The sequence below is a fragment of the Eretmochelys imbricata genome, chromosome 11, assembly GCF_965152235.1.
Source record: "Eretmochelys imbricata isolate rEreImb1 chromosome 11, rEreImb1.hap1, whole genome shotgun sequence".
Lineage (NCBI taxonomy): Eukaryota > Metazoa > Chordata > Testudines > Cheloniidae > Eretmochelys > Eretmochelys imbricata.
This window is the reverse complement of record NC_135582.1, coordinates 15,984,700-15,999,178: the sequence shown is the minus strand read 5'-3', so window position 1 is coordinate 15,999,178 and position 14,479 is coordinate 15,984,700. Positions and strand designations below refer to the sequence as shown.

The window sequence follows — 14,479 nt, the reverse complement described above, 5'->3', positions numbered from 1 at the left end:
CTTTTCTAAATAGTCCCGAACCACTTCTTTCTCCACGGAGGGCTAGTCACCTTCTCCCCATGCTGTGCTGCCCAGTGCAGAAGTCTGGGAGCTGACCTTGTTCGTGATATTATGAAGGTATTACTGGCTTGCAAGGAAGCTGTGAACAATAGCTGCCTGCAAAGCATTGTCTCTTATTAAAAATTTATCATGTTCTTTTTTAGAACTACCGCTATTAATTCTTTACTTCACAACCTTACTCATCTTCACGTCTGTACCACAGATACAATAATCCTGCCCAAAACTCTATCAATCCCACCTCAACAAAGACAGAGTATTACATTATTCTCCTAATTAAACTTCATTAATTTCACAAATCATATTAGAGCACATTCACCAGTATTATACACTCTGAATTTCTGTACTGCCAGTCAGTACTAAACTAGGTATCTCTAAATGAATAAATAAAGCATATTTTGTGACGCTGTAACCTTGACTTTTTCCCCCCAAGTCACGTTTGCTTGCTAGTTCATAAAATTCAGTAATCTGTAATGAGTTTCTCAGACATTACAGTGAGTTAGTGGTGTTCTTTTTTCTATTTCAGCATCATTTTTAGCCTTTCCTATAGGTTTACTTAAGAACTTTCATTATAAGTCCTGCTTTCCAGATATTTATAACAAAGGAGTTATACTTGGTTAAATATTGTATCTGCAGGAAAGGTTTCATCAAAGCCAGGAAGCTAGGGTCTTTCTCCCTTTTTGCAGGTGTGTTAGGGCTAGTCAAAATCTAGCCCTATGATTTTACGCACAAACTTCATCGGATTATACCCTCAAGTATTTAAAAACACTGATGTAACAGTTTCTGTAAATGTATTGCAGCCTTAGATTTCCTTCAAAAATAAAAAGGCAAACCTAAGGGTGAATGCTGGATCTATTGAAGACAGTAATAAAACTCCCATCAATTTCAATGTTGGGGGAGGTTAGAATTTCATCCTGGCATCTCTTATTAATGGTGAAGATATGTTAGACAAAACCTTGGGTTTGAAAGTTAAGGCTGACGTATCTTTCTTAACCCATATGCTTTCATAATAACCACAGTTAATGTACCTTTTATATATTGTAGCTTTGTCTCTAGTTTCAATGTGTTTGTATAAATTATCCTTTTATTATGGTAACTAAAAGTAGAACAAGTTGTTAAGAGACGATTTACTCACATTGCAGACTTTAACATGATTTTTTAAAATTTATGTTACAAGTAAACATACCGTAACAGATCAGATCAGATCTATGTCTTAAAACTCATTCCTTTGATTTACTCATGTTGCATCATCTATTCCTAACTGGAATACAGAACAGAAAAATGTAAGATATAATCTGACTGCAATTTATTAAATTGTAGTGGGAGATTCCTTCAGTATTTATAAATTAGTGAAATGAGAGAGAACCTAAATACTTTTATTATTTTTCTGTCTTTTCCTTTAAATATGTCTGCCCATTACCTGTAGCGATAGTATCACTTACAGGTGATAGGACAGCAGACTTATTTAAAGGAAAAGGACAGAAGTGTAACAAAAGCATTCATATGAGAAATAGAATGTCCAGGTTTTGTCCTGCAAAACCTTACCCACTAGAAAGGCTCTTCTTCATGTGAGTCATCCATCGACTTTAATGAATCTACTTGTGTTACGGGGATGTTCACGTGAGCAGTTTTCAGTCTTGAAACCATGTGCGTAATTGTACTTGCTTTGCTCACAGGAGGGTGGACTCTCTGAACTCACAGGAATGACCCCATTGATGATTGTTCCCCTTGAATCAGATGAACAGGATTTGAGGCATAAACAGTTTGATGTATTTCATGATCTCAACACAAGAAAACAAAATAGATATTATGAATGGGGTTCATTCCTCAGTCTGTTTGCATACATTTTAAAGTATCAATGTGTCTTCCAATTATTTTGTTTATTAAATATGCCTGTTGTCTCTGCAGATGTATTAAATACTCAGTGTTTTTGCTAACTGATAATGCCTTTATTGTTGCAGATACAGAAGTGGTGTATAAAAATAGGAATGGACATGTTGTTAAACTGAATGTAGAAACAAATACAACCACGTTATTACTGGAAAATACAACTTTTGTAAGTAATACATACTTATTTTACTCATTGAAATTGTATGTGTCACATTTAAATGACATCCAGTTAATAATTATTTGGCATTTCTCTATAACAGACAAAGAATGTAGTGCTTAAAGATAATATAGAATCTATTTAGAACAGATGATATTAGAGATGGAAAATACCACCCATTCCACTGTTAATGCAAGATTTTCCAGTCCAGTATATTCTCATGTGCTTAGCAGACAATATGACGGAGGCTCTTGAAGGCCGACTTCTGCTGTGCTGCCCACAGTGAATCTAGCTGAAGGGTATAATAAGTACAGTTGATCATCAAATGGGGGAAAAAAATTATTAAAACATTGAAAAGTGTTCCCTGGGTGGTTTTTGTCAAAATTTGAAATTTAAAAAATTCAAAATTTGAAAAATTCAACTATATAGTTGGTTGAAATATGTGGAAAATTTTGAAAAAAAAAATCCTCCTTGTTTTTTTAATTTTGTTGATATTACTACAAATTCAAGCAGCTCTCATAATTAAATAAAGAAAAAATATATATTTGTCATTTCCATTCACCTCTTTCTACTTACCTGTTGCTCTTTGGTAAGGGACCAGTCCTTCTGGATTTCTTGGAAAATGCCTTGCAAGTGGTAGGGTGCTACTTTAATAATAATAATTCTTAGGATACTTTTTGATATTTAGCTTAAATTTCCCTTTGTTCTATTTCATCCCATTATGCCCAGTGATACCACCTGTAATCCTCACTTCATCAAGCCATGCGGTACATATTTCATGCTTTTCAGTTCTTCCTCACAAATCTGTCCCTACAGCCCTTTGATCTTTTATGTTGGTTTCTGAATTCACTTCAGTTTTTGTGGACCAAGGTGCCCAGGACTGAATTCAAGATTCATTTTCAACAGAGCCACATGGCAGGGGATTATTTTCTTCCTGGTCTGTGTTGTGATGCCTTTGTCGATGCAGCCCAAAGTTACCTTGGTTTCGTTTGCTCCCTGTATTTCATTGTAATGTAACTTCCTTTCTCCCCACACCTCAGGAGCATTCACTGCTTTCACCAGGCCCCAGCCAGCTGCCCCTTCTAAACACTTCAGCTCGTGGTAGGAGAACAGGAGCTCTTGGGAATAAGCCTATCTCCAGAAGCAAAGGACTCCCTTAGGCACTGCAGGAGGGCGGGGTCTGCATTTTCTGTTGGTATAGGCCTACAGAAAATGTGATACTCTTTTGGACTGAGCAGGAGAAAGACGGGAGGGAATTGTCTGAGGGGTATGTCTGTGAGACCCAATGTCTCCTGAGTCTATTTCTGGAATGGTGCACCTTATATACCATCCATGCCTCAAGGCCCAGTCCGACACTGAGAAGGGCTGGCAGTACAAATTATAAATGTATCTTTTCATCCACTTGAGTAAAAATGCTTCTTTTCCATATGACAAAACACCATATTTTACAACAAATTGATGTGGACAGCAGCCAAACACTGCAAATGCTCCCTCTTTTCAGAGGGTTGCTCTTTTCTGGGTTTGCATTAGAAGGGACCAGTTCGACCTCAGATCGCCCAGACTGAGTTAAAGGCACAAGACACACATTCTTAATTAGAAGTTGGCAACTGATCAAAGATGCCTAATACCCAACCGACTGTCCAACAGGCCAATATACGGACCAGAGGCAAAGAATAGAGAGATGATTTGTCTGTTTTCCACATGAAGCTCATTTGAATGCAGTATGTGAGCATAGTAAAAAGTTGAAAGCATAAATGCGGTAGATTCTACCCACAGTCACATATAAGTGGAATAAAAAAGCTAAATGTGGAGCAGAAGCCTAAATATGACTTGTAGGTATATTTGGGGGGGAGGGATAGCTCAGTGGTTTCAGCATTGGCCTGCTAAACCCTGGGTTGTGAGTTCAATCCTTGAGGGGGCCATTTGGGATCTGGGGCAAAAACTGGGAATTGGTCCTGCTTTGAGTAGGGGGTTGGACAGATGACCTCCTGAGGTCCCTTCCAACCCTGATATTCTATGAAAATCAAGGGAAATTTTGCTGTACCTGACAATTTTCTGTCTGTGATGAATACACAGCAAACAGTCCTAACACAGGGTCGTAGTGTATCAGAGGCAGGCTGCAGAATTGACATTCAAAATAGTCCCACTTCTCTAAGCTCTACCCTCAAAAATGCTCCAGCTTCTCCACACTGCTAGATGTACTCTCCCAAGGATAAAAGAAAAGGAGGACTTGTGGCACCTTAGAGACTAACCAATTTATTTGAGCATAAGCTTTCGTGAGCTACAGCATCCGATGAAGTGAGCTGTAGCTCCCGATGAAGTGAGCTGTAGCTCACGAAAGCTTATGCTCAAATAAATTGGTTAGTCTCTAAGGTGCCACACGTCCTCCTTTTCTTTTTGCGAATGCAGACTAACACGGCTGCTACTCTGAAACCTCTCCCAAGGATAAACTCCTGAATCACTAATCATAATTTCCTCTGTCATTGTCATATCTGCTTAATTATTAGTGCATAAATAGAAATGGTGCTGGTTTAACACCCTGCAGCGCTATCTTGTGCTCATCAAAAACACGGGCACACCATAACGCAGGCACTGGCAATGCAAGTTTCCACACATGGTCCCATCCTAGAGAAGCCACTTTTCAGTGTGAAACATTCCTCCACTTTTCATTCTCTCTCTCTCTCCCTCTCTCCCTCTCTCTCTCTCTCTCTCTTTCTGTCGAAATAGCCAATAAGGGGGTGAGTTTTTCTTAGTGAGGTTGATAATTAGAAATCAACCTGCCATAATAAACTTCTTTCAGGGACACAACTAAAGAGGTAGTCATGGCTCCTGGTTGCTCTCTAAGTTGGCTATATTTGAACCAGTATCTTATAAGTGAATATCATCTTACTTTATTACTAATCCTTTGAAGCACACAGGCCCCCAGTGTGCAGCTCAGAGGTTCTGGCTTTACACCTTGGAGACTGCCATTTTGTGAAGAGTAAGTTTTCTTTTATCATACTTAGTGTCACTTTGTCTAAAATGCAGAGGCAAAGCCTTCTGAAAAGCCTTTTAAAGATATTCACTGTGTTCCCTCTCCATGTGTATCTGCCAGCAAAACTCAGTCAGCACAAAAAGGCAGACTCTGGGCTCATTAGTAAGTTCTGTGTTAGATGCGTTGTGGAAAAGTGTTTTTTTTTTCCTTAAGAAAAACAGCACTTCAGTTTTTAATCAAGGTGTAATGGTACTGGAATTTATTAAGAAGTTCTGGTGTTTTCTTTTAAAGTCTCTATTTCTCCTCGAAAAAGAATGTCTTTTAAAAGTTTCTATAGAAAACAGCAGGGTTTTTTCTCAGTCTCCTATGGATTTATTCAAAGACTGTCTTAAAAATTACTACATTTTAGTATAATTAAGCCATTTGTCCTCTCCAAACATGAGTAGAGAAGACTGAATACTTTATGTAATCAGCCCATTAGCAAAATAATCTAATGGTTAACAAAATGTATTAATAGGGAAAAAATTACAAAACCGTTTCAGTAAGCACCATAAGTAGCCTATTAGCATCTCTGTAGGTTATTGATTAGATGCATTTTCTGAACTATATCCTTCAACTTCAGTGAACCTGTCAGAGTTAACCAGTGAATAGTGTGCCCTCTCTAGCTGGCCAATAAACAGTTAATACTCTAAACCAGTGGTATGCAAATGTTAACAGCTGGAAGCTAAGCAACTTCAATAGTCCATGGAGCCAAAGAGACTAGAAACTAATCATAACATGGCATCTTGAATTTATATTGTGATGCTGTATCAATGTGTGATGGTAATACATTCTCTATTATTTAGCTAATATTCCTGTCACCCTGGAATGTAAGCTCCTGCTCACCAATTTAGCAGTCAGCAGCAAATCTTTATTCTTATTACACACTATAATTCCCAAATGATTTTGGAGTCATACCACATTTTTGTTTAAATAAGGTTGCCATTTTTCTGACATGCTTTTTTCTCCCTTTTTAACAGACTCTTTTTACTGTCATTTCTTTTAAAACTTTGTCAATAAATGGATTAACTGTTAGCAACCCAGTCATAAACGCAATTTCAGAGATGGCTGTGTGAAAGAGCAAGAAAGGAGGTCTGCATGCTTGCTTGAGCTCATGAAATGCATGCATATGGCCTCTCCTCTTGCTCCCATCCCTCACCATGGCCAGCATGGCCTTCCTCACCTAGTTTTAAATATATTCGATAAACCCCAAATGAAAAACGATACAGATATGCAAATATGAAAAAAGTATAGAGACCCAGTGACCCATAATCCACTTCCCAATTCATAACCACTAAAACAACCAATGTCAGCATTTCCCTTCCTTCTACCACTACCCCCAAAAAAGACCACTAAAAATTAGTAACTGAAAATATGGCAAATGTATTAAATCTCAAGAACTGCTAGGATCCATCTACCACATGTGCGATGATTAAGGATGTGGGAAAAAGTTAGAAAATGAATAAAATAGGGGCTGTTGTTCTAAGACCTACCAGTTCCTGGCCCATTCACTTTGGTGCTACCCAGTCTCCATCCACATGTTAGCTGATTGTGCCTATCTTGTGACTGCAGTGGAAAGTCTTAACCTTGAAGGATGACAGCAACAGAAAGACGCGGGGGAGAGGGGGAAGAGGAAGAGTAATTTATGCATCACTATTCACATATGCAGTATTGTTAAGATAAATCAATCCTTCTCTCTGTGACCAGAGGCAGGATTCAATAGCAGGAAGGCCATCAAAGCACTTGTGTTCCAGATGGGAAACTAGGTGCATCCTGACAGGTTTCAGTCTGTATTCGCAAAAAGAAAAGGAGTACTTGTGGCACCTTAGAGACTAACCAATTTATCTGAGCATTTGAGCAGGCATTGTGCTCAAATAAATTGGTTAGTCTTTAAGGTGCCACAAGTACTCCTTTTCTAGGTGCATCCTGTGCAGAGTGTGAAGGGGATAATAGAGAGAGAAAGGAGAGCGCTTTACCTCTAACCTCAGGAGAAACCTACAGACCATGAGTTTTCACCTTCCATTGCTAAGAGGACAGAGCATGGAGTTATGAGAATCTCTGCAAGGAAAAAACACATGGCTCACGAATAACGCTAAGGAACTATCTGTATTTATACAAGGAAATGCCTTTTGCTTATTATTGTAATACAAATAGAGTAATGATATTCTTATTTGAACATCATGCGTTAATCACAGAAGCATAGAGATGTGTGTCCTAGGTAACAGAGTGAGGCAGTAGCAACCTGGGGTACAACCAGGAGTCTTTTGCTGTAGCCACTAAATCAAACAGATTAGCTCAAACAGCATTTGATCACCTCAGCAGACAAGCATCTATGGGGTGGAAGGAGACATTCTCTTAGTTCCTTTATTGCTGGCATGCTATTTCTTTTCTTTTTTCTCTTCCCACTCCTTGTAACCTTCTGGCTGTACAGGAGCAGGGCAAATGGAGGGAGAAGTGATGCATTTTCCCCCAACATTTCTGCATGAAAGAAAGAGTTAGTTTCTCCTCCTTTTGCTGATCTCTCCACACTCCACTAACTGTATGCATATCATCATATAGGCAGCAGAAGCTGTAGGATCAATTTCTGGCAGCATGGTCAGAAGGAAAGAAATGGCTTTAACTGGACAAGGGAGTCCTTTGTGTTTCCCATGCAGCCAGTTTAGTTCTGAGCTATCCCTGCTATGAAAACTTGCCTTTCTGAGTTACACGTAAGCTGCTGGACTGTTGGTTGGATGTGCAAGCTCTGAAAGTCACACAGAAGTACATTGTGCCATGTATTCAAAGTCTGGTGGGTGATGGGTTTGAACTCCAGACCCTAATTACGAAGGACATTAGTTGGTAAGGAGAAGACTTATCCACTGATCTACATCAGAAGAGTCTACATTGCTGAGAAATGTCATGTTGCTTTTGGTGCATTTTTAGCTTGCAAATTTGTGCTCATGAGATGGGTGTGGAAAAAAGTGAATCGTTCCAACATGGTGCTTACTGTCCAGCAAACATTCAAGAGAATGCCACATCAGATTAATGCAGTCCCTCTACTTTCCTTCCCCTTTAGAGGACTAATCTTAGAAATATAGAATAAAATAATTTGGATTTATGCAGTTGCCTCACCATGCATATTTAATTATCCCAAAATTATGTTCTAGTTTGATCCCCTTACATAGTTAAAAATATTAAAAATATTAATTTAAATTTGATCCCCTCAATTAATTAATCAATTAATTTGATCCCCTCACATAGTTAAAAATATGAATCTCATGTGCTGATGTTTACCCTTGCTCTTCAAAAATCCACTTTCCCCACTGCCCTGGTTCCTCTGCCTTTTCAAGAAGGCTTAATGTCAGGTTTAAGAGCCTCTGTCCGGGGTCTCATCCAGTTAATCTGTTTAAATTGCACACGTTTCCAGGGGCTTCCCATTTGATGTACCCCAGAGTGTATTGTGCTACTAGTATGATATTACTCTGGGCCATCTTTTGCACATGGATTGATAGAGAGGGATTACTTTTTGCTGCCTGCTAATTAGCTGTATGGTGTCAGATGGGTGAGCAGAGCAGAAAAAGTTTTGGCTCATGAATCACGATTAGGCTCTGTGGCAACCCAGCTGGAGAAGCCCTGCAGAGGCCTTGCAGCCAAAAGCACAGAATTAGAATTTTAGTCTGAATGGAGGTTTTGGCAGTGAATATTTTTTGTGATATTTCATGCAGAATTGTTCACAGTAAGCTTTTCTTTATTGTCCCCTTCTTCTCTCTTGACTGGAAACTCAGTACAACATCATAGTGCAATTATAGTTCTTTGTTGATTATCGTAGTTTTAATTGCAAGAGCAGCTCACATGGTTCTGTTTTATTTAAGAGCTTTCCACAAGAGATTAATAAGACTGAATGATAGTAAATACTTAAACTACACTTTATACCACATAAATATTACTAACTTTTGCAACATGGGGTGTTTTAATGACACTTACATGTTGTGAATATGCTATGAATATTGGAACATCACCGCCATATGCACTTCTAAATGTTAAATAACATCCACAGCTAATTTATTTTATGTTATGGTTTATTAGTGCAGTGCAACAATGCACAAAGATACGGGAAAATCTGAAAGAGAGAATGGTTGATAAATAAAATTTTAAGGATCCTTTCGTAAAAGTTCTAAAACATCTGCAACAGCTTTCGTAACTCATCAGAGTGGTCAATATCCACGAATTTGCTATGATCAACACCAAAGATTTTGTTCAAAATATGTCATGTTTGCAAATAAGGGGGAGGCTTTTTAAAGCACAAAGGAAAGGCTCTTAACTGCCCTTTGTATGTCCCTAATTATACGCAAAGCTGCAAGTCCCTTCACAGTCTCTACTGGCAGACTACACTATGCATGCCCTATTCCCACAGAGTGATTTAGCATGCTTCATCCCAGACTCCAGTGCTGAGCTTGACTTTCTCTTGACTTGGCCCTCCTGGCTGCTGGGTGATTCTGTGGCACTAGGTATCAAAAACCGAGAGCACAGAGACCTTCTCCTGTGCTCTCAATGCTGTCCCCCGTCTCACTGCAGGTGCCCAGGCAGCAAGGAGGAAACATCCTGAGTGGAATGCAAAGGCCATTGAGGAAGTGTGGAGAGGGGAACAGGAACAAGAATCAGGGCAGTGCAGGGATAGCACAGGAGTCACATGTGCAGCGGGTCAGGGACAGGAGCTGGTGTGGGAGAATTAAGAACATGAGAGCCAGAAAGAGATAAGAGCAGAGGTGCACAGGGTCAGGAGAGGGGCAGAAGATAATAGCTGGGGAGACAGAGGGCAAGAAGGACAGAGCTATGGGGAGGATAGGGACAGAAACTGGAGTGGGGTACAGGAGCACAGAAATGATTGGGGTGGGGATTGGGTAGGAGTAGCGTGGGCCAGCAACAGATTGTGTAGCAAACAGAGTTTTTGACAAGTAGACAACACTCCCCTCCAGAACCTGGAATTGAACTCAGGATTCCCAAGTATCTGTAGACCCTCTGCTGTCAGAAAACAGCCATGAAACCCCCTGGCAAAGTGCTTGTTTCATCTCCCTCTAGTAACTTGCCTGCATAGAGGAAAATAGCTTTCTACTACCAGTTACTCCATTAGCTCAAGTGGCAGAGGTCTGGGTAGTGGATCTAAAGGTCCCAACATTGCTGATGACCTATTTCAAGTCAATGTGAAAACACATGGTGCATTCTGATTTTTCAGTTTGCTTTTTAAAAATGTAGGAAATTGTCTGTAAACAATAGCATGTAATAGTGCAATTATAGACTGTGTCATAATGCATACACACAAGGGGAACAAATTAAGGTTGCACAGGCATTTCTTAGCTTTTGAATGCTTGACTTTAAAACCCGAATAGCCTTTTTAGTGTGAGTTTTTGTATATAACTTATCGTATATTGTAGAATACACACAGTTTTTAAAAATCTGAGACCAGACCTAACAACAGGAGAATTCAGTCAAGTTTGGATTTTGCCTATATGCTCCTCATTACTTTAGTAGCTCAGTGCCTTACAGTCTTTAATATATTTATTCTCAAAGTGCTGCTGTGAGGTAGAGAAGTCATATTATCCCATTTTACAGACTGGGAACTGTGGCACAAAGGTTTAGTGACTTGCTCAGTCACACTGAAACAAAACAAGGTATGTAACCTAGTTTCCCAAGTCCTGGCCTCATGTCTTAACCACTGGACCATCCTTCCCCAGTTACCCTGCATTTTCTGACTGCTACCAGACTTTCTTCTTAAGCCTTCTCTGTCTACTTCTACACTGCCTTTTCTGCAGCTGGGCCCTGTCCACTAACTGCTCCCTATCCTAATCATCACAATGGTCCTGAATCCTTTCTCAGTCCACCTTTACACTGGTACAAAACTCTGTGTACCAAACTTCTGATTTACAGAAATGAAAGGGGGCCTGATGCTCACTGTTCCCATAGTTGCCACTGCCACTTGAGGAAACTATTTTGAAACCTAGTGCCATGTTAATGCTACCCACGTAATCCTTACCCCTCTGATTACTGATCTGCATTGCCACTTGGCCGATGACCATCTGATAAGGTGACCCGAGCAGGTCAATGAACATCATCAGCATAGTCCCTCAGCTAATATTTTGAAGACACAAATTGCTATGTGAAGTGCTACATATTGTTATTACTGTCAGTATTAAAGGAGCAGTCTTCAAATGGCTCTATTCTTGGTAGGGTGAAATAAGAGGGAGCATGCTGTTTGGATATTAACAACTATGGAAGTGAGAGGGAATGGTAACAGGAATGGGAAGAGTGTAATCATCAAGAATGGAGACAGTGGTTAGATTAGGACAAGGTAATCTAAATATAAGTGGGGTAAAATTAAAGAGAAGAAAATATAGCCTAAATAGCTTGTAAATTTCGCAAATGTGGAAAACTCTCCCAAGTTAAGTGGCTGAAGCTCTGCTGCTATACCCACTGCATCTATCCTGGATAAAGTGCTAAAAGCACTAGAAAATATACTATGAGTAATAATCCTGCACTGTCAAAATGTTATGAATAAGTTTTCTGATGCATGCACCAAGTTTGGCATGGTAATCAGTATCAAGAAAACAGTTGTCATGTCACAAGGTACCAACATCCCACCTAAAACCTACTTTAATAATGAAACTCTGGACAATGTGGATCACTTCTCATATCTCGGCTCAATTCTTACCAGCCCATTCAACCTTGATAGGGAACTTGATGCTGGAAGTGGCAAAACTTCTGTTTTCTTTGGCAAACTTATCTCGCATATTTGGAACAAGAAGTTGCTAACTCTGAACGCAAAGGTGTCTGTTGATCAGGCTTGTGTCCTTAGTACCCTCCTTTACAGTTGAGAAAGCTAGGTTACGTAATCCAAGCAGGGACGGAGATCGTACAGTTTTCACATTCACTGTTGTAGAAAAATCCTTGGAGTTACTTGGGCCAACAGATCACCAATAATGAGATCCTTGAGAGAACTGGCCTACAGTCTATGCAGACTGTGCTGGGCATTCTCAGGCTTCGCTGGTTGGAACATGTGGACCACATGCCTCATGATCGTCTGCTGAAGGCTGTGCACTATGGCCAATTTAAGAATCACCTGCGATGCAGAGGAAATCCAAAGCTCCAATACAGTGACAAGGTCAAGCAAGACCTCAAGAAATACAGCAACCCACTGACAACTGGGAAAATCCTGCCCACAGTCCTTCAGTTTGGAGAAGCCAGGTTTAGACTGGTGTAGTCATCATGGAGAACCATCAGAGAGCCCAGGCTGAGGCCCGCAGGCATGCCACGAAGCAGAGTATGCTTAAACTTCCATCTGGCAAGTGGACCTGTAGATACTCTGAGGTTTGCTGCTCATCCATTGGGCTCTTTTCCCATGCCATTGCTAAGAAACCACTGATTTTGTCATGTCTCCTTTCATCTATCAAAATGTTGGACAGCCGTATATAACCATAGAGTTTGACTAGGTTACCTTATACTTAATTTATAAGTAATTTCCATCTCTGTCATATGTATGCTGAAAGATTAGAAGCAGGGCAATAATTTAAATACAAGAGCAATTAAAATTCACCAGTCATGTGGTCCTAGATCCTCAAAGATATTTAGGTTCCTTACACTTAAATCAATAGGAGTTAGATGCCTAAATATCATTGAAGATCTGAGCCATGGAGAATATCATATAGTGAGTGAGACTATCGAGGGGAGATGAAGGGACTAGCCTGAATGTCAATAATAACTCAAAACCAGGTTTCAAGAAGTAAAGCGAAGGAAAAAGAGGCTAGGGTTGAGTGGCTTATATTGGCACTGGAGATCGAGTAAAGACTGAGTCTGAATCCAGATTTCCTTCTTTTAGTTATATGAGCATTCACCATGGCCCCTGAAACCGGGCATTGTTAACTGTAATGTGGGCTTAATTATACTGTCTCTGGCCTAAGCTATCTTTATGCGTGACAATATCAACTGAATTGCAACAAAACATTTCTGGTTTTCAGTGAAACATTGATGAAATATGAAAGAAAAAAAATCTCTATCAATGTGAAACCTTGGCCTTGTAAAGCAAGATCTGAGCAAGTTTCACTTTCAGAAATACCCAGACATTTTTAATATTTCTAAAAGGTGGAAGAAAGAACTAGCTCTCTGCCTTATTCTCTCTTTCTCCTCCCTGCTTAAGTCTCTCTCACATTCTTTTGCTTTTTGTCACACTGTCTCAAAGAACAGTTCCTACCTTTCTTCTATGCTGAAAAACTACTTTACCTTAAAAAACAAACCTGGTATGTCATCAGGAAGGTAAAGGGCAAAGGGTAACTTAAATATGCTGTATCAGTCTGTCTCCATTTGGTTATCATCCTTGTGATCTGTGGAAGTGGTAATACCAATGGTCATAGTTGTCAAGTGCATTACTGGGAGTAGAAGAGGCCATAGATTGTCCATGGAGTGTCACATCAGCACGCATCGTTGTCAGAAAAGAATTAAAACCCGTATCACATGAGGTATTTCTTTCATAGGAGGCTAAGAATGCAATCTGCTGCTCATCTTATACTATTGGTTCGGATCCTGCAGTCAGTGTGGATTCTGTCTCAGCAAGGACTACAAAATCAGATCCCTAGTCTGTTGCTTTTACAACTTAGAAAAAATAAAATTTTGTCAGATTCAGCATTGTTCATGAAACACATGATAGACCTCTGAGTTTAGGAGGAGGAAAGAGAATGTACAAGCCTTTGAGATCTAATTTTTGGGTGAAAAGTTTGCAGCATTATGAAATAATATATTGCAGGAGTGGAAGTTATGCAGGTAACAGGGCATGTCTGTACTGCAATGAGGAGGTGTGTTTGCAGCTGATATAGGCATACACAAGCTACATTTGCTCTATCTAGATTGAAGCTAGCTCAGGTCTATCTGCATGTGCTGTAATCACAAATCCTCATTACAGTGTAGAGATTCCCATAGAGACAGCATTAAACTGTATCTGCCTACAGTAAGAACAACAGCTTCTGGCACAGGCAACAGTCCGAAAAGTATTGTTCATGCACATGGTAGCAAAACTAGCAAGAAAACTCAACTGCGTCAATTTCTGGGGGGGAAAAGTTATGCGGGGGTGGGGAGAGCAGGGGCGATTAACCTCCAGTTTTTCACTAGGGTTAAAAGCACTAACGTCTCAGGTTAATAAAATGCTTAATCAAAACAAAACAGAAAATCCTTCCCCCAGAAAGGTAGAGAACATACTGGTTAGAAACAGATGTGCAGATGTGGTCGCTCCATCTCAAAAAAGATATATTGTAATTGGAAAAGGTTCAGAAAAGGACAACAAAAATGATTAGGGGTTATGGAATGGCTTCCATATGAGGAGAGATGAATAAGACTGTCAC

The 14,479-nt window shown here is 39.7% G+C and overlaps 1 protein-coding gene across 1 annotated transcript in view; it reads left to right on the top strand.

Annotated features, from left to right (window-relative positions):
• DPP10 (dipeptidyl peptidase like 10) overlaps positions 1 to 14,479 on the top strand; it is a 434,888-nt gene that overhangs the window by 237,134 nt on the left and 183,275 nt on the right. The window contains exon 4 of the mRNA XM_077829757.1: positions 2,019 to 2,113. Coding sequence (XP_077685883.1) covers positions 2,019 to 2,113 — 95 coding nt within the window. The remainder of the gene's footprint in view (positions 1 to 2,018; positions 2,114 to 14,479) is intronic.